This window comes from Physella acuta, unplaced genomic scaffold, assembly GCF_028476545.2.
Source record: "Physella acuta isolate Inbredline_101_S28 unplaced genomic scaffold, ASM2847654v3 ptg000535l, whole genome shotgun sequence".
NCBI lineage: Eukaryota > Metazoa > Mollusca > Gastropoda > Physidae > Physella > Physella acuta.
In genome coordinates this window covers 36,427-56,157 of record NW_026732054.1, presented here as the reverse complement: position 1 = coordinate 56,157, position 19,731 = coordinate 36,427, and the positions used below count along the sequence as shown (strand labels likewise).

The 19,731-nt window shown below is 32.4% G+C and overlaps 1 protein-coding gene across 1 annotated transcript; it reads right to left on the bottom strand.

Moving 5' to 3' along the window:
• Positions 1 to 7,015: 7,015 nt before the first annotated feature.
• On the bottom strand, positions 7,016 to 18,659 carry LOC131945829 (semaphorin-5A). The gene is made up of 16 exons (XM_059306438.1): positions 18,569 to 18,659; positions 17,926 to 18,028; positions 17,533 to 17,634; positions 16,597 to 16,810; positions 14,921 to 15,009; positions 14,232 to 14,264; positions 13,692 to 13,843; positions 13,087 to 13,219; positions 12,265 to 12,392; positions 11,854 to 12,049; positions 11,642 to 11,718; positions 11,266 to 11,402; positions 10,711 to 10,878; positions 10,102 to 10,272; positions 9,554 to 9,733; positions 7,016 to 8,386 (listed from the first exon to the last, which is right to left on the bottom strand). Exons 1-16 carry the CDS (start codon positions 18,604 to 18,606, stop codon positions 8,046 to 8,048), a joined length of 2,262 nt encoding a protein of 753 aa, XP_059162421.1. The 5' UTR covers positions 18,607 to 18,659; the 3' UTR covers positions 7,016 to 8,045.
• Between the last annotated feature and the right edge of the window lie 1,072 nt (positions 18,660 to 19,731).

The window sequence follows — 19,731 nt, the reverse complement described above, 5'->3', positions numbered from 1 at the left end:
TAAATGGTGTGACCCGGATAGTGTATCGCGTAGCATTGTATTTTGTTTCAATAATTAAACATTCTCAATCACCACAAAACCCTGACTCTACTAATCCAAATTCAAAATAAAAGTGTTGGTAAATTACTATTATATTACTAGTAATTATTTCTTTGACTATTTCTAGCCTTAATGAAACCTGAAGTAATTTTGTACTTATTACACAAATGCTATAAATTATTCAATTTTTGTTAAAAAATATGTTTTCTGGCAACACAAATTTGGAACCAGCTTTTCAAGTCTAATTTATTTGTCTAATCTTATTCAAAGTGGTCTACATGAAGAGTTTCTTTTAGGCATCTCTTTGGGTAGTGGGGGGGGGGGGGGGGGGGGAGGGGGCAGAGCCCCAGGGTAAGGGGGGGGGGGCAGAGCCCCATCCCCTCCCCCGAACAAAATACTATTTATGTAGAAAATGTATACTTTTATCAGTGTCAGGCGCCCTCCCCCCTTTTCGCCCGGAGAAAAAAAGTCTGAAAGAAACACTATTTGCATGATTAAGGTTTAGCGGCCAAAACATTTCTAGATTATAGAAGGCAGGATCTACCTTTAGTCTGTATGATCTACAAAAGAGACCAGTGTTTCTTTCAGACTTCTTTCTCCCCCGGGGGTGGAGTAGACTACATTTTCCGGGAGGAGGGGGGCGGAAACTGGTAAAAGTATATTTTTTATATCAGTTCTATTTGTTATAGGGGGCGGTAGACGAAGAGCAGCCTGCAAGAAACACTGAATGTGACTTTAGTCAAGTTTAAGCTTAGGTGCAAGTTTAGGGGTATGACTACGACTATATTTAGTATGGATGTGTTGTAACTATGGGTAGATCAACCTTAAATCCAGTTAAAATGCAGTTTCAGCATAAAAATCCGTTTTAAATGATATTTTTGTTTCAGGTTTTATTTGAACATGAGGTGGTGATTTTGGTTTTGGTTTAGAGAAAAAAGACATCATTATCAACCTAGCGCTTATAGTATCTTTCCATCAAGGGGACATTTTTTTTTTAAATATTAAAATCAAGATTTATTTTTCTTTGTTTTCTTTGATGGAAGGTTTTAACATGGCTAGAGATCTTGGTTTCAAGAAAACTGTTTTTGCTGTAACTTATTCTCAATACATACTCTGATAACCTTCTCCAAATCCTTTTTTTCCTTCCTCGTATACGAAGTATAGAGGAAGTATTGTAATCGTCAAAAAAATAAATAATCGAAAATGAGATTTTCACAAATCTTGACGTTTTACACCTCCCTGAGTCGGAAAAACATAGTTTTGCAATTTTGTTCGTATGTCTGTGTGTGCGTATGTGTGTATGTGTGTGTATGTCTGTTAACACGATAACTTAAGTACCGTTACAGCTAGGTTAATGAAATTACATAGTTGTTCTGTATCGACTTTTCAAAAGCCTAAAACTTGAGTACTGTTGTTGATAGATAAATGAAATTTCACATATTAGAAAAAGATCTAATTCTCTGCCTTGTGTCAAATTTTGAGTAATCCGTTGACCGGAAGTGATAATTTACGCTATTTCCAATTTCTCAAAAAACGCATATGAATTTATAAAATACTAATATTCCGCACAATTATACACATATTGTTTGCCGTTCACTTGGTGTGCAATTTTGTTTTCTACGAGATTCTATTATTTTTGAAAAAGTTTAAGTATTTCGAAATTGATTAAAAATCATATCTATATCCAAAGTTGCCCCCCCCCCCCCCCCCCACGTAGAGTTATATATTAATAATATATATGAATATTCGAGAAAGTTAAGGGGAGATCACTCCCGGTTTATTTATAACTTCTTGAGGTTTGCCTTGCTTTTCTTTCTTTATACCTGGCACTATGGTTTTATAGCCTTGTTTTCCTCCTGTGCCATGATGCCTTATTATATACATCACTTTTTAGCGCAATTTCCATTCTGGAGAATTGCGTTTATTAACTCGTCATTTCTGGGAATGTATGGATGTGTGTCCGCAGCTTTAAGTCGTATCTCCTCCTCAACGAAGCAATATCGAGGACTAGTTCCAAAGCAATTATGTTAAGCAAGTTACGAGGATGAACATAGGCCATAAAAATTCCGGGTTTCTTTCATGGATTTCCCGGAAAATCCAAAAAACCTAAAAAAAAAGCAGTTTTTGGCCCATATCTCGGCAACCAGACCACTTAGCGACTTGAAACATGTACCAATCGATTCCTGCCATAATTTAGAACAATATTGCCGAAGAAAGTTTTCAAAAATATCCTTTCGTTCGGTCACAAAATTTTTTTTGAATTAATTAAAATTTGGACCGAATTAGTAGGTATTTTATGCAACCACACCACATGCGTCATCACGTTCAATAGCTGCGCCATCACGTTCAATGGCTGCGACGTCACGTTCGGTAGCTAGGCGCGCAATGGTTTTTAGTCATGTTACTCTATTGTAAATAAAACATGTAAAATACTGAAAAAAAATTAATGAAAAACGTTTTAATAACTAACCAATTGTTTTACTAACCCTGCTCTTGATTTACGCTACTACAGAGCTATTTTTAGATAACACAAGGAAATTGCGCTAAAATTGTCACTAGACTTTTTTTAATTACTTGTTTGTATTTAAATATACATCACGGGTTTCTGGGACTATTCCAAACATTAGCAGAAAAAAACTGTAGTTATGAGAATAAATTTGTTAATCAATTGCAAGTCAATAGAGTTCAAAGGTTTTGAATATCACGAGTAAGAATGTCAGGTAACTTGATAACTGTATTTTGGAGTTATCAGGTTGTTAATAATAGTGTTTGACGAAATTCATAATTGAAATGAAACTTTGTACTATTGTTTATATAAACATATATTTTACTTTTTTTGGGGGGTTTTAAAATTATTTTGTATAAAAGTTGTTTCCCCTGTTTGAAAGAAAATAAAAATAGGATGGAAGATGAAAGGGAAGTAATCAAGCATTATTTATTGAAAAGCTTTCGATATAGGTTGTCTATCCACTTTTAGGCGTGTTCTATGTTTTGCAATAAGTAAATAATTGTTAAATTCACACAACATATTTTAAACACATTAACATAACTCAGGCGTATTTGAAAAAAAAAAAAACGAAACAAAAACATAATGAGAAAGAAAATTTTATTTAGAATATAATTTTGAAATTATTTTTTATATTGAACAAAAATGACCTTTACCCCATAATTAATGGAGAATAATTTGTTAACCCCTCAACTGGATTTTTTTTTTAGAAAAATAATTCAAAACAAGGAAATTGACATTGGAACAAAACATTTAATAATTTAACAATCACATAAAACAAACAGAAAAAATGAACGGTGATCCAAAATAACAATGTTATTACAGCATATAAATATATGACTTTTTATACATATGTAAATACATGAAATGTACACTTTTAAAATCTCATCCAAGCCCTATGTAAGACATCTAAAGTGTTTAAAATATTAAAAAAAAAAAAAATTATTTCTTAAATTAATTACTATAATAATAAAAACTAGAAGTTGTAAAAACTATTATTTCCAAAATATGTTATATTACATTTTAAAACTAAAAATGTTAGAATTTGTATTACAAAAAACAATCCTCCTATTATTTATTCGAAAAATGTTAAAACCTTTTGTTGACTGGTCAGTTATACATATGAATGAAGATAACTATACTGAAAGTCCTTTTCACATACCTTACACTGAAATGTGAGATATCTCAAGTTCTTGTCAGGTAGGAATCAATACATAATATTGAACACTGACTTCATTTATATATACATACATATATATATATATATATATATATATATATATATATATATATATATATATATATATATTTGTATGTATATATAATATTTGTATTTATATATTTATGATTGTGTGGGTTTAAATGTTCCCCATTCACATGTAAATATAATGAGCACAATCAGCAGAATGCACGCACACAAAAAATGCAATTTGTGCATTTTTAAAATCTTGTTTTCATAACTGTTCTTGGCTAATTTATGCTTAAATTTAAATCAAAATCATATTAAATAGAGACAACACTAAAATGTAATAGTAGTACAAATATTTACCAAGGAGAAATTTTTCCCTTAAAATAATTGTACTATAATTCTGAAACTCTAATCATGAAGCTTGTGTTAGGTGAAATATTGTAGGGGTAAGATCTTCATGTTGTGATATAAAGCATGAGACTACAGGCAAAAACAGACACAAAAAAAAACATCAATGGTTATAATCTCATTATTCTACATCATTTACAAAGCCTGCCTTATATATATATATATACATTTACATTCTCTTGAACAACTGCACATGTTATTAGGTTTGTATTTCTATAAGGACTCTGCTGATTGACTACTGCCTGCTAATATTTATACAGAGCTTAGTGCACATGTAATTCAGAAATGTTTTGCAGTACTAAAATTGTAAATTATTTATGCTTGTCTTTTATTAAAAGTGTACCAAAAAAACTGAAACCATTTTCATTCATTTTGTTCAAGTATTGTTTACAATATTAATAACAATTTTATTTTTTTAAAATTTGAAATCTTTTACATTTAGTAACAATTTGTTTTGTAAAAAAAGGTATAAATATATATGGTTAAGATATAAATATTTATATATAAAATATATTTTCATTGTCTAGCTTTATATTCAATATTTACAAACTTATTTCCTTGAATATATATCAGCCTAATATGATTGTGAGATAAAGATTAAGGCCTAAAATATAAAATAACAATCTGGACAGATGCATTATGTGCAGTTAACAATTGGATTAACATTATGTTATTCGTACAGTGGTAAAACCTAATGAGTATTGTCAGTGTGTCTTCCATGGTTGGAGTTGATGGATGAATGATACTAGTGGCCTGTGCTTGAAACAACTGCTGCAGTTGTAAAGCAGGAAAATGGCTTGCTGCAAAATGGCAGCCGATTGATACATTTGTTGCTGGTGAAAAGAACCATCACAAGAAACATTCATATTAAAAAAACTTTAGCTAAAAACTTCCTAATTACCACTTTAATAAATTAGTCATTGGTTAACAGTATTTTTTGTTATGTACAACAAACATCGTACAAATCCACAAATCCGTTCAGCATTTTGAAAAAAATATTCTACTTAAAAATGGCCACAAAAAAAAAAAAAAAAAATTCAAATATAACATTTTCATGAACAATGTAGCTAAAAATGTATAAAGCATAAAAAATGCTTTAAACAAAATACAACATCACAATGCAGCTAGAAAATATTATGGAGATATCAGGTACAAGTCATACAACAAGACAAAAGTCATACAACATTATACAAGTTATTCAACAGAATACAAAGTCATACAAGTGGATACAAATCATTCAAACAGGATACAAGCAATACAACAATGTGTCATTAGTTAGCATTGAAAATTATCAATAAATAAAAAATGTTTAAGTACAGCCATGAAAAGAAATGAATGTATATTTTTCATGCAGTGCAACTAAAACAATCTAAAGCATTTGTTTTTCTCACAATTACAATTTTAACTATTTAATGGATTGATTGAAACACAATATACAAGACAAGTTAACGACAACCCTTAAATCTAATAATCTTTTTGATTATATATGCATTTTAATGTGTATTGCAAAGGAATATTTATATATTTTGAAATAGCAACAACATAAATATTACTTAATAAATAAACTCTTCAGTACTTCAGTAGTAAAAGAACCCATGTAGAAAACAATTTTCATACCCAATCTATTTTGAAATGGACCATGAAATATTTTATTATGAACATTCATTAACTTACTTTTAAAATATCATAAACATTCGTTCATCACACCAACTTTCAACCAGTACTAATAAAAAAAATGAACTTTGTTACACAAAGATCAGAAACAAAACAATATATCCAAAAAATGACATTAGGTTATTTGATTAATGACTCAAGTTTGACATGTTGTTTATTTATGAAATGATTGATAAAGCTACTGGGAGTTCAGTTTCCTCACTGCTTGACTTGTGCTATTGTTTATATAAATGAGAAGGGGACACCACTCTACCCCAGAAACCTTTGTTGTTTGCATTCTGTATTTCCTGATTAGTCTAAATTTGTTCAGTTGATTTTCTCATTTGCTTTATTTAAAACCTTTTTGTCTATTCTAAATTTTAGGACAATATGAGATTTTTATATTTTGTCAAAACCTTATTCATAGGGCAAACTTTGGGGTCTAATCCTAAAGATATAAAAGAAGCAATAATTGCTATTAACATTCTTTAAGTTACTTTTAACTATTAAAAAAAAAAGGAAATATAGCTTTTTATTCTTTTGATTCTCATCTTCTTGGCTTTAGTTCATATCAGTTTTACACACTGGCAAATTGAACACAACCTAAGTATCAACAATCAAATTTTCAACTAGCCAGCTACACATCACATTTTATTTTAAAAACTATAGGCTAAGGCTATAAAGATGGCTCTAAAAACTAAAAAAAAACAACACATAATTAAAAAAAAATCCAGTATTTAAAAAAAAACTCTAAAAAAGACAAAGAATTTAAAAAAGTCTAAATTTAGCTGAGCATCTGTGTTTGGAATCACAAAGGTGTATCAGATAAGTTTGTATACCAGCAGTAGGGTAACTAGAGTGAACATAGAATAAACATGCAGTGCCAGGTAATTGTCAGATCTTCAAGTAAAAACTGTCAGTGCTAGAATATAACCAGATATATTTTATAAATTCATGCAACTATTTGGGTAAAAATTAAGTTCAGATATTAAAACTATGTATAGTTTATAAACAATAGTTGATATGCATTTAGAATATAGTTAACCTTAATTATTTAATATCAGTCATTTATCTACAGTTTTATTGTTTATAAGATCAGTGATCACAGCTTAAATGGAATATTAACTAGGTGTTTAGCATGTAGAAAATTGCACACTTCATATTTCTAACTGAAAAATATATTAAGAAAATACCTCCATTAAGAATTAGGAGATGTTTACAAGATTAAAATTGTTAAGAAATAATTTATTTGCAATAGCAAAATTTTAATGTTTTGGTTTTTTTGTGGAAGACAGAGAATCAACAAGATGTATTGTTTGAACAGTTACAGCAGTTTAAAAGGGTCAATCATTTATGTTTATCTCATGAATGGAGAGGGGTTGTAAAAAAAAAAGTAGATTTTTTCTCAAATGATTTTAATTTTTACTTTTAACATTCAATGAAATACAGCACTGCAAAGTACACATATACAGTAATGAATTTATATGCATAAGTATTTTTATACCTATGTATAATTTTCAAATTAAATCTTTTGGATATCCACAGCTGGGGAAAGGAGGAGTGTGTCTAAATATCCAGTTTTTTTAGGACATAAATGAATGACCCCTAAAAACAAAACAAAATCTGATGCTAGCAATAATACAAATTTTAATTCTAATCAATTAGGCAAAAAATATTCAATTTTAAAATTTTGAATCTTTATAAAGTAACAGTAAATTTCTAATTAAGATTAACTTATGGCTTACAGGTATTATTACCAATTGCAGGAGTGAAATTGGCATTTGCTATTAAAATAAATATAACTAAATTGTTAAAAATAAAGTAAAAAAAAACCCCTTAGAATAAAGAAATGACCCCTACCAAAAAAGTTGTTTATTATGAAAGATTATAATTGACAGGAAAACATGAAATGCTTGAAAAGAACGTTTAACTAAAAAAATCAAATATTCTAAATAAATATCAAAAATGTATTAATACTTTAATTTTTTAATTCTTTGGGGTAGAGAGTTCTGATCTTACTTGTTTTCAAAATTGTGTGGTTGTGGATCTCATTTATAATGCAAAAACAAAATAAGTTAACCCATCTCAAGGTGATGATCTTGTCTTGTTATATTTCCGAGATAATCTTTTCCTACCTTTCTTCTTATCTTGGATTATAACTTGGTTAACTTCATTGTTTTGTGGCTCCCAAAAGTATTCAGGTAGGGCCACCAAATAGTCAAGCAGTACATCCCAGTAGCTTTCTGCTAGTCATATATTGTCACATTTTTTACACACTAAAAACACACCCAAAGTTCGACAGTTACAGAATCCTTTGAACGATTTAGTCTTTCGGTTACAAACTCTACGCAGAGATTCATCGAGGTCAGATCTCGCTGATAAAGATGTTGGCGATGTTTTGTCGTCTAAGCTGCTGCAGGTATTGGTTTTCTTGGGACAGAACTGCGCCTGGCTTTCTGCGAATGTTATCTTGATATCATCAGCGTTGTCAACTGGAGCCGTGCACTTGAAGCGGAACCGCTGCTGGAAGTGACCAGTTTTTGTCCTGTTTGTGTTGAACCAGTCAGACCAGTATCCTATATTTGTCTTTTCTGTAGAGGTAAGGGAAATAACTTTAGATAAATGATTTAAGTGGTTTCAACTATAAGGGAAATATTTACAGATAAATAAAATGCTATACTTGTCTTGTAGAGGTAAGGGCATATAACTATAGATAAATGGTTTAAGTGGCTTCAATTATAAGCAAAATATTTACAGATAAATAAAATGCAAAATTTTTCTTTTCTGTTGAGATAAGGGAAATAACTATAGATAAATGATTTAAGTGGCTTCAACTATAAGGGAAATATTATATAGATAAATAAAATGCTATACTTGTCTTTTCTGTAGATACATGAATATTTATATATAAATGACTAAATGGATTGTGGTTTTAACTATTTTTGAATTCTGATAAGCCTCGATTATACTATAAATGCCACAAAAAGTGTTACTTATGCAAAATCATTTTATAGATGCTTTGGAATTCAAAACGGGTTTAATTAAGAGTTTTAATTTAAGTTAAACTAATTTCTGCAATGAGACCATTTTCATTTATTCATTCTACTCAGGGAATATTTTGTCTTTCCCAATATTTATAACCTGAATTCATGAGTTTTACTTCAATAAAATTGCAAAAAAAAAATTTCAGCTAATTCAAGATGTACATTATTTACTCTAATTAAAAATAATATTTTAATTAGAAAAATATAATGTTGAAACACAAAAACTCTCAGCAGCCAATCAAAATGTTGTTGCTGGAGATTTTATCTATGTATATCATTTTAAACTACACTCTTCGGTGTTCTAAAGTTTAAATAAAACCCCAAAAATTAGTCCTGAGGTTTCCTGTCAGTTATCATTCATTCTTTAATTTCCTCATGAGGTGTGTACAGTAGAACAAGTGGCACTCACTTGTGCAGACGTGCGTGTTACACGTCCTGTACTGGTGTAAAGTAAAACAAGTGGCACTCACTTGTGCAGACGTGTGTGTTACACGTCCTGTACTGGTGTAAAGTAAAACAAGTGCCACTCACTTGTGCAGACGTGTGTGTTACACGTCCTGTACTGGTGTAAAGTAAAACAAGTGCCACTCACTTGTGCAGACGTGTGTGTTACACGTCCTGTACTGGTGTAAAGTAAAACAAGTGCCACTCACTTGTGCAGACGTGTGTGTTACACGTCCTGTACTGGTGTAAAGTAAAACAAGTGCCACTCACTTGTGCAGACGTGTGTGTTACACGTCCTGTACTGCTCGTTGTTGCCTTCACAGAGGCGCCCTCCGTTGTTGGGCTTGGGCTTGTCACAGCGCCTCTTCCTGACCTGGAAGCCCTTGTTACAGTTGACAGTACAGGTGCTCCATCCTGCCCATTCCGACCACTCACCATCAATAGGGATTGCTTCGAAATAGAAATTAGAATTTTAATTAGATCTAGAATACACTCTATTCACTTTCATAGCTTTAAAAAAAAATTCTTTACACAATTTTTGGTAGGGGTACGGGTTATCTAAAAATCTATTAAATGAACGGAAAAAATAAATTTTACATAAACTACGGTTTAAAAAAAATTTACAATTGTTTAACAAGAAAAAAGTATAACAAAATATATTCAGGGCAAAATAATTTTATTTTAAGCTGCCACATAAAATTACATGAATATCTTTTGAACTTGTGTTAGGTTGTATGATAGTCTGCAGAAGTATATCAGGTTAGATGATAATCCTAAAGTTACCTTATAGCCCACAAATGTGTAATGAGTAAACTCACCTGGACATGGCGCACTGTCACATGACTGCTTATCTATATCTTTACCAACACAAGGCTTTCCACCAAACTGGGGTGCGGGTTCTCCACATATTCGTGTTCTGGTTTTTTCACCCCAGCCACAAGTCCTAGAACAGGGTGACCACGGTGACCAATCTGTCCAGGCCCCATTCACTGGGAAAAGAAAATTAAAGTAGTTAATCAAACATTTAAAGTATCATAGCTACTTTTGTTTTCTTCAGACAGTGGGATATCATATTTCAAATGGTGCAAGTTATAGTTGCCGTTATGATGAAAAATACAAGTTATGAATGACACAAATTATGTATGCCCCAGGTAATGAATGCCCCAGATAATAAATGAACCAGATTATCTTCTTCTTCTTCATTTTTAGTGTTGGAAGTGATCGAGTCTATCTGCCAGACGGCTTGAACTCGAGACTTTTTCGAATTTATCAACCAAACCAGATTATGAATGTCCCAGGTTATAAATTAACCAGATTATGAATGCCGCGGGTTATGAATGCCCCATGAAATAAAATTACCCAGGTAATTAGTATACTTTCTTGTCTAGTATTTGTAGCAATAAATACTAACAAATGCTGATGCTTACCTTTGCAGTCCTTGATCTCAATATGGTGTCCATGGCAGTACTTGCCCCCATTGATAGGTACAGGCTTATCACAAGTTCTTGACCGACAGAGACACGACTCTGTGTGTTTGTCGTCGCCATTATATGGGCAGGTGGTCCACTCCGACCAGTCAGACCAACCTCCATGGACTGATGGACAAGAGATAAAAAACTTTAATCAAATGCTAGGGAACTTAAAGACTATTGAGGATGTGGAAGATTATTGTTATAAGTTATAGTCATATAGGACTAGAATATCATAAGTTATAGTCATATAGGACTAAAATATCATGATAAGTTATAGTCATATAGGACTAGAAAATCATAACATATAGAATACTCCTTGTGCACTGTAGATGCAAGGGTTGCTATGCTAATGTGTACTTAAGAGAGCTGCTGGCCTAATATGTAATCAAGAGAGCTGCCCTAAACAGAGTAGGGCGGAGAGATGTAGCTGCAACCCTTTGTTCCTCAGAGGCTTTGAAAGCCGTCAAGTCAAGGGAAGATGCCAGGAAATCTCAAACAAGTTTTACTTACTTCGTGACTTTATATCAGGGCATCCTTCAATTTTCTGTTCCCAATGGATATAATCTTCCGGGTTAACTGGTTGCGGGATGCACTTCTTATCTTTATTATGCCAGCCACAGTAGGGGTCTTGGGCCGTTATACAGATCCTAGCAGTAGAAAAATTGTTACATCAAAATATTTAAAATAAGGATTTTGGTAGTTATACAGATCCTAGCAGTAGAAAAATTGATTTTTAAGTTTTTAGTATTTATTTAAGTATTTGTTTTTTATATTGTAAATAAAATTGCTTTATTCTAAATTAAAAAGAAAAACTGTTGAAAAAAAAAAAATTAAAAAGGGAATAGATATAATAAGTGAAGCTATGATAAGTCTCTGGTCAACTTACTGCTTTGTACTAAGCCTTTCACAGCGCTGCAGGGGGATTTTGATGATGTTTTCTCTAATCGCAATGAAAAGAGAGTTCTGGAAATAGTAGGGAGTACAACTTTACAAATAACTAACGACAATTCCACTAGGCTAGTCATACATCATTTAAGATCCAAAAACAGCTTCACTATGCTAGTCATAATAAAGTAATTTTAAAAATGTTGAACATACGTGAGCTTTGGAAAGTTTCATGTTCTGTATTACATCACTTTTGTTGGGCACGACGTGGAGTTCTTCAATAAGGCAGGCTTCTTCTGCCCTTGGATTTTTCATCATCTTAAGAACTTTGCCTTCCTCAGTGGCCAGAAATATGATGTCAAAATGTTCTCCTTGAGATAACAGGTGGTCTACTGCTATTTGGGTCCACCTGGAAAATTCACATTTTAGTTTGTAGATTACCTACCCAATATATGTCCGGATAGAAAAATAAAATTTTATTAGAGTAAATTTTGCAAAATGCTAAAGATAATTCAAGCTGACTTTATAACTAAATCTGACGATTTATATAAACTCCAATAATGCTAAACATAAATAAAGTTGACTAAATCTGACAATGAATACAAACTTCAAAAGAGTACTTACCTTTCATTTCTTTTCATAATAAGTGGTTGATTATTTTTTGGCATGGCTGCCTGATCCATCAACACATGATTTTCAGGTCCCTTGTTTGGTGGTCTTCTATCATTTGGAGATCTTTTAGTTTTTTCACACTGAAAATGTATTGGAAATATATTAAAAATGATAATTTTGCAATGTTTTAGTGGAAAATAGAATAACTTTTTAAATCTCTTTCAGTGAAGATTAACAGCACTTAGGTAAATCAAAATTGTAAAAAAAAATAATTGTTTAGTCTATAAAATAGAAAAAACTGACTTAAATTACCCAGACTCTATCTCAATATAGTTAATTCATTTCTAAATATTGGAAGTACGGAAAAGGGTAATTTAAAAAAAATTAAGTTTCTTAAAACCAAAACAATTTTGATATTTTTATTCTCCTTTTTCTGTGTTCTTAATTTTAGTGTTAGAAGTATACGTGTCAACTTGGTATGCGCAATATAGGACTTGACTCAGATTTCAGCCTGCTTTTCTTTTGATTTTGGAGATATCTATCATAGAAGAGTTGCTGTCCCCAGCTGTCGAGCCTCATCTGCCAGAGGGTTCGAACTCAAGAATTTTTGGTTTAGCAACCATGAGCTTTACTGACTAGACCACACCATTCCTGATGTTTTTGTAATATAAGCAGTTTCTTATACATGCTTTAGTTATAGAATGGGCCTGTAACATATTCAAATCGGCATCTACATCTTAATTTTTGATGAAGTTATTTAAATAAAGGTTAAAAAAGGTAAGAGTTCGTGAAAATGTTAATCGTGATGAATAGAGTAACCTTTCTAAAACTAACCTGTCTACTGTTGTTGTTAGGCTTGGCTAGCCATAAACTATTGTAGTGTTCTTGAAACTTAAATGGGCTTTCAAAAGCATTTTGAAAGCTTGTCAAACTATATACACAAACAGCTGAACCCGCCATGCCATTCCTGAAACAGATGGGGTGAAGTTTTTAATGCACAATGTTTTTAGACATTATTCTATGCAACAAATACTGTTCATCAAATTCTTTAAAACAAGCTTTTAGATAAAAATCTAACCAACAAATTCCTTTAAACAATAAATAATTTTTTACAGGTGTTAAAATAATAATAGTTTTTATTTAACCTAAGCAATGGACTTAAACTAGAATTAAATTAACACAGTTTAAAACTATATGAAATATGTATTTGGAATAATGCATGCTTAATTAATAATAAAGAACCAGAAATGGGTAAAAAAAAGTAAAATTAAATCTCTAACTACTGTGATTTGTTAAATTCTAAACAATTTTGGTGATCAAAACTTGGAGCCAAATTAAGAAATGTATGTCTGCATATCTGTAGTCCAGTTCATTAAAGAAGTCGGATTTGTCTAATTAAGACCTAAGAAAAAACATGCATTAGCATAATGGACACATACTTGGGTGTTGTAAACACACCATACACCAACTTCTTGTCTTCTGAGTAATACGTTGACTGAAGCTCATCAAAGTAAAAGGGGTATTCCCCTGGCAAAGAGCAATTGAGTCTTGTTTTTAAAAATGTAGTCCATGTGCCAATTCCTTTGTCATTCTAGAAACATCAAGAGATATTGGGGAAGAAAATGGTTAAAAATAAAACAACTTTCAGCAGGTAATGTACATATAAATTATATATGTTTCATGCAGGCATTAATTAAATTAAATTATAATTTACTTTAGGCTACATGAAACATTTTTTGTAAGATAAATCATCACTGAAATTGCAAACTTGGCCTGATTTTAAAATTGAATAATGACAATGTCACTAAATGTTTTGTAATTTATCGTTTTAGGTAGATAAAATCGTCCACGGCTATTAATGTGAAAGAAAGGTGACTCGTTAATATGGCTTTATGTCTTTAATACTAGTATAGTTGTAATATAATCTAGGCCTATTTGTTTCAAATATAATGACAATGTTTTTTATAAAATCAACTGACCTTACACACTCTTGCAACTCTTGAAAAAACCACCTAAAGAGAGAAACAAATTCTGTTTAAAGGGAATTAACTTTGTAAACAAGTTTCGGTTTCTGACTAGCTAGTAATGTCCCCTACATCAACTGAAAATTCAGCTTCAGTAAAAATTAAAAATTCTTAAACTAGTTAGACGCTTACATGGTTTAACTAATATTGTAGTCAATGTTTTTTTTCCTTCATCAATATTCGACACTAGATTTTAAATACGTATTTTAAAAACAATTCAGTCTCTCACAATCACATGGCTCATGAAAAATTCGAATTCCATCCCAGGAAAAGAAGAAAAAATGGCATTCGTTTATTTCCCCAGTACCATTCTGAATAACAGTTTGGATGATATTTCGAGTCATCCCTTTGAATCCCGGGCAGAACGTCCCCCCGAAAACTTCTGTCCTTTAACTCATGTCCCCGTAATGATGATGACTAAATATTGCAGTGCATGTGTGGTATGATGCTAACCCATTGAACTACAAAATGTCTTTCTTTGGTTGATTGTTTTCATTAGGCCTACCAATCTTGCCTTTAAAAAAATTGTTTAATCCCAATCAGGGTGGGAGTCCATTGTTGAACACCTGTGGGGCATCCCCCCCCCCCTCTTTTACCCAAATCCCATCCAAACCGCACCCCCAAGTCGACAATATTCGCTTTACCTTTCCACAGTTTATGTTCTCTACAGCTGCCTCTCGGAAGAAGAAGTACACAAATTCATTGATCTCATAAGCAGATACAAAACTTGGAGCTAAAGTAGAAACAAAACAATTTATCAGTAAAATAGGTAATATAGTATGTTGAAAATTATGTTAGAATCAATCAAAGCAAAAAAAAAAGTTTGGCATTCAGAACTACTTAAAAGACTGTATGATTAATGATCAATATATTTAGTCAGTTATAACTATTGTTGATTATATATATATATATATATATATATATATATATATATATATATATATATATATATATATATATATATATATACATTCTAGCCGTCAAGACCAGGCCCTGCACTGGCCTTTTTGAAAAACATATCTGTACAGAACCGTGTCTTGTATGTTTTTATTCAGCATATACCCGGCATTGCCAGGGTTTAGGAAGTATATTACTTTTCTAATTAAACGTCTATATGTAAATATGGACGCATAAACCTAAACCTAGCTATAACTGTAAACTTAACCCTAAACGAAACCAACCACAACAAAAATAAAGCACAAACGCAAACATAAACCGAAACGCAAACACAAAAGCAAGCACAAACACAAGCAAAAACACAAACGTAGACGTAACGCAAACATAAACGCAAACTAAAACTAAAACGTAAACATTAACACACGCTCAAACACAAAAACAAACACAATCACAACTGCAAACAGAAAAGCAAAAACATACGCAAACACAAACAAAAACGCAAACAAAAATATAAACACAAATGTAAACAAAAACGTAACGCAAACACAAACGTAAACATTAACACAAACAAAAACACATATAGAAAGCAAACACAAAAAAAAACCGCAAACACAAACATCAAAACAATTTATTTACTTTTTTTATTATCTTTTTTTCCCACATGTATTTGGTACAAACAGACGTAATTTATATACTTTTTTTTCAAACACAATTGGAACTTTTGTAAAGCATAATACATTTATTTTTATTTTGTTCTTTTCGTGTTATGTAAATCAAAATGGTAAGTTGGAAAAAGGAAATTTAGTTTTAATAAAGCGGGAGTGATCTTCACTAAACTTTCTCGAAGATTCTTATATAACACTACAGGGATGGCAACTCGTGATATAGATATGATTTTTAATCATTTTTAAAAAATAGAATAGAATCTCGTAGAAAAAAGAATTGCGCACCAAGTGAATGGCAAACAATATGTATTTAACAGTGCGGAATATCAGTACTTTATAAATTCATATGCGTTTTTGAGAAATCGGAAATAGCGCAAAGTACTAATTCCATTCAACGGATATTACTCAAAATTCGACAGAAGGCAGATAATTAGATCTTATACTTATATGTGAAATTTCGTTTATCTATGTGAAATAGTACTCAAGTTATAGGCTTTTAATAGCCCAAAAGTAGAATAAGTACAACTTCCGGTTACCGGAAATTGCAAAAAAGTTGATACAGAACCTCAAATTTGATATATAACTTAACTAGTGACTCATCTATAATAATTGACCAGTAAGCCTTTAATAAAAACTGACCAGTCACTCATCTAAAACTGACCAGTGACCCATCAGTAAAAACTGACCAGTGACCCATCAGTAAAAACTGACCAGTGACCCATCAGTAAGAACTGAGCAGTGACCAAGCTATAACTCACCATTCAGCCAGTAAGAATTCGACTTTGGTGTAATCAGAATGTGACCGTCGTGACCCTTCTTGACTATGATCGGGTTACGCTCCTGTGGATCCGCCACTGAGGCGCTGTATGCGTCCATATTGCTCGTCATGACAACAATGGAGTTGATATCCGGACTGAAGGGGCAGTAAGTCACGCCGGTTATATTACGAAGTATGAGGTTCAGATCCTGGGCCTAGAAATTAATCAAAAGTGGATAATTTGATAAAAATGAATCAAACAGAATATTTAAAAGGAATGGATAATACACTAAGCTGTTTTAGCCACGCCCACAAATTTTTAAAAGGCCATATCTTAGCTCCTAATTAAGCTAGAGACACAAAATTGGTATCAATGTGTAGGGAAAAAAATCCTTTTTTTTTTTGTGATATAATTTTACTTGAAATTAGTGGAGTTTAAAAATTACGAGCAACAGCCTAAATACAGTTTTATAAATTACTAGCCGTCTCGGCCAGGCCCTGCACTGGCCTCTGTGAAAAACCTGTAAAGAACCGCGATTTGTGTGTTTAAGTAGCATATACCGGCATTGCACGGGTTTATGATCAACTTTTCCAATTACATGTCTATATACAAATATGGACGCATAATGCTAAACTTTTATCGTAAACTTAACCCTGACCACTAGCAACCACAACAAAAACACAAATACAAACTGATAAAACAACCCTTTATTAAATCTTTTCGAATACTTAATTTAAAAAAAAAAACCGAAATGAAATCGCACTAGTTAAAACAAATTGCGCGCCACAATGAACGCAAACAACGTGCGTATAATAGCGCGGAAAATTAGTACTTTATATAGCAATCCTTAATTATGTAACATTGCATTGTCATCGGGTCTTAACGTACGTGACAACTAAAACAAAACAATTGCAAAGAAAGAAAAAAAAAACTTACGTCTCTGAGAGTGCACTGTGGGGAGTAGCTGTGTGTTCCACAGACGAAGATTTTATCGCCTTCATAAGGTATCAATACACGAATGTAGTTCCGGCACTTATCCTGGTAGGGTTTTGATAAAGGGAAAAATTAGAACATTTAGAACATACGCCCAAGCAGAACATACGCGTACCTTTGGCCCAAACAAACACAGACATACCTCTAGTCTAATACAGACATACCTTAACACAGACATACCTCTTGTCTAATACAGACATACCTTAACACAGAAATACCTCTAGTCTTACACAGACATGTCTATAGTCTAACACAGACATACCTCTAACACATACATACCTCTAATCTAAAACAGACATACCTCTAATCTAAACCTCTAATCTAAAACTGACATACCTTAGGTATATTCCGGGCCTCACACAAGACTTCATCTCTAGATATCCATTCTACTGTCTGGGTAGTCTTCATAGTTTTCATATCCAAAACAAACAACATATCTCTGTGGTGAGTTTAGAAATGTATACATTACATACTTTAATCCTTCTGTACATATTTTAGTTTTAAATATTGTTTTGTAATTGAAAATGAAAATTAAAAAAAAACGTGTGTGATCTTTCCTAAACTTTCTTCTGTATTAAAATAAAAAAAAAACAACAACAGAAATAGGCTTGAAAAGCTGGCTCCAAATTGCTTCCAAATGGTTGTTGCAAGAAAGCATATTTTTCAACCAGTTTAATATTTTATACATTTTGTAAATAATTTCTGATCTCCGTCTTTGTGGTAGTATGTGGTAGTTAGTGGTAGTTAGTGTGGTAACTGGTTCTGGGAGTGTGTGCTACGTTTTTTTGGCTATGGTAGTTAATTTATTTTATTCTATTCTGTTGCGAGTAGTCAGTTTGTCGACTTATCTATTTTGACATAGAGGCTTAATCACAGTGACCAATAGTATTAAGTCGATGGTCAGCAAGATTTATGTTTTAGAAAACTCACTAGTGGAATGAAAGAGTGTGTATTACACGATACAGAAAATAGTACTCACGTTCCCCCTACAATAAGACGGTCCGTCGCTTCGTCCATCAACAACTGGATCTGACTGTTGAGGCTGTCGTTATGAAATATGTTGTTGGATTCAGCTTCTGAAAGTAGATGATATGTTGGTGAGACGCGATGGATGTAGATGGAGTATTGGGGATATGTAGGTGGGGTATTGGTGATATGTAGGTGGTAGGTGGAGTATTAGTGATATGTAAGTGGAGAATTGGTGATATGTTGGTGGAGTATTAGTGATAGGTTGGTGGAGTATTGGTGATATGTTGGATGTTGGTGGAGTATTGGTGATATGTTGGTGGAGAATTGGTGATATGTTGGTGGAGAATTGGTGATATGTTGGTGGAGTATTAGTGATAGGCTGGTGGAGTATTGGTGATATGTTGGATGTTGGTGGAGTATTGGTGATATGTTTGTGGAGAATTGGTGATAAGTTGGTGGAAAATTGGTGATATGTTGGATGTAGGTGGAGTATATGATTATGTGTATGTGGTGCACCAAAGAATTTAATGCCGCATATATGTAAAAATACAATATATCAACGATTGTTAACAGTGTAGAATTTATATATGTAACGAGTCTATTTGCCTGTAGTGCCAAATGTTAACGAGTCTAATTGAATCTTCTGCTCGACAACGCCAAATGTTACCGAGTCTAACCACTCATTCTACACAACATCGACCACAGTATAGATACTCGAAGATGCAGGTTCACTATTGATCCTTTTATTACATGAATCAAAGAAATGCTTCACAATAATATAATGAATCAAAAGAAATGCTTCACAATAATAGTCTGAATCAACTGACCCCCAACAGTCCTCACTAGTCTTCACATAACTGAATGCACATGTCTATCGTCCTTATTAACACAATACGGCTAACCCGTTCAATAACCAACTTGATACTCCTCTTACTGACTGACTGACTGATCCCCTACTCATCATCTGTCTCCCTGATCCGACTGATCATCTCTCTCCCTGATCCGACTGATCATCTCTCTCTGTCTATCTCAGCCGTCGCCTTCCTATATATCCCTTCGTATTCGTATTCGTAATCGGATTCGTAATCGTAATCGTAATCGTAATCGATTCTAATCGTTGCATCAGAATGTTAATTACGCCGCTTCTGTCGTACAGTCCGATTAATAAGCCAT

Coding starts and splice junctions, on each gene's coding strand:
- LOC131945829 (XM_059306438.1), bottom strand. CDS start 18,606: ATGGACGAAGCGACGGACCGTCTTATTGTAGGGGGAAC. Junction 15,010..16,596: donor GAATTCTTACTGGCTGAATG/GTGAGTTATAGC, acceptor TTTCTACTTTAG/CTCCAAGTTTTGTATCTGCT. Junction 12,050..12,264: donor ATTATGAAAAGAAATGAAAG/GTAAGTACTCTT, acceptor TGAATTTTCCAG/GTGGACCCAAATAGCAGTAG.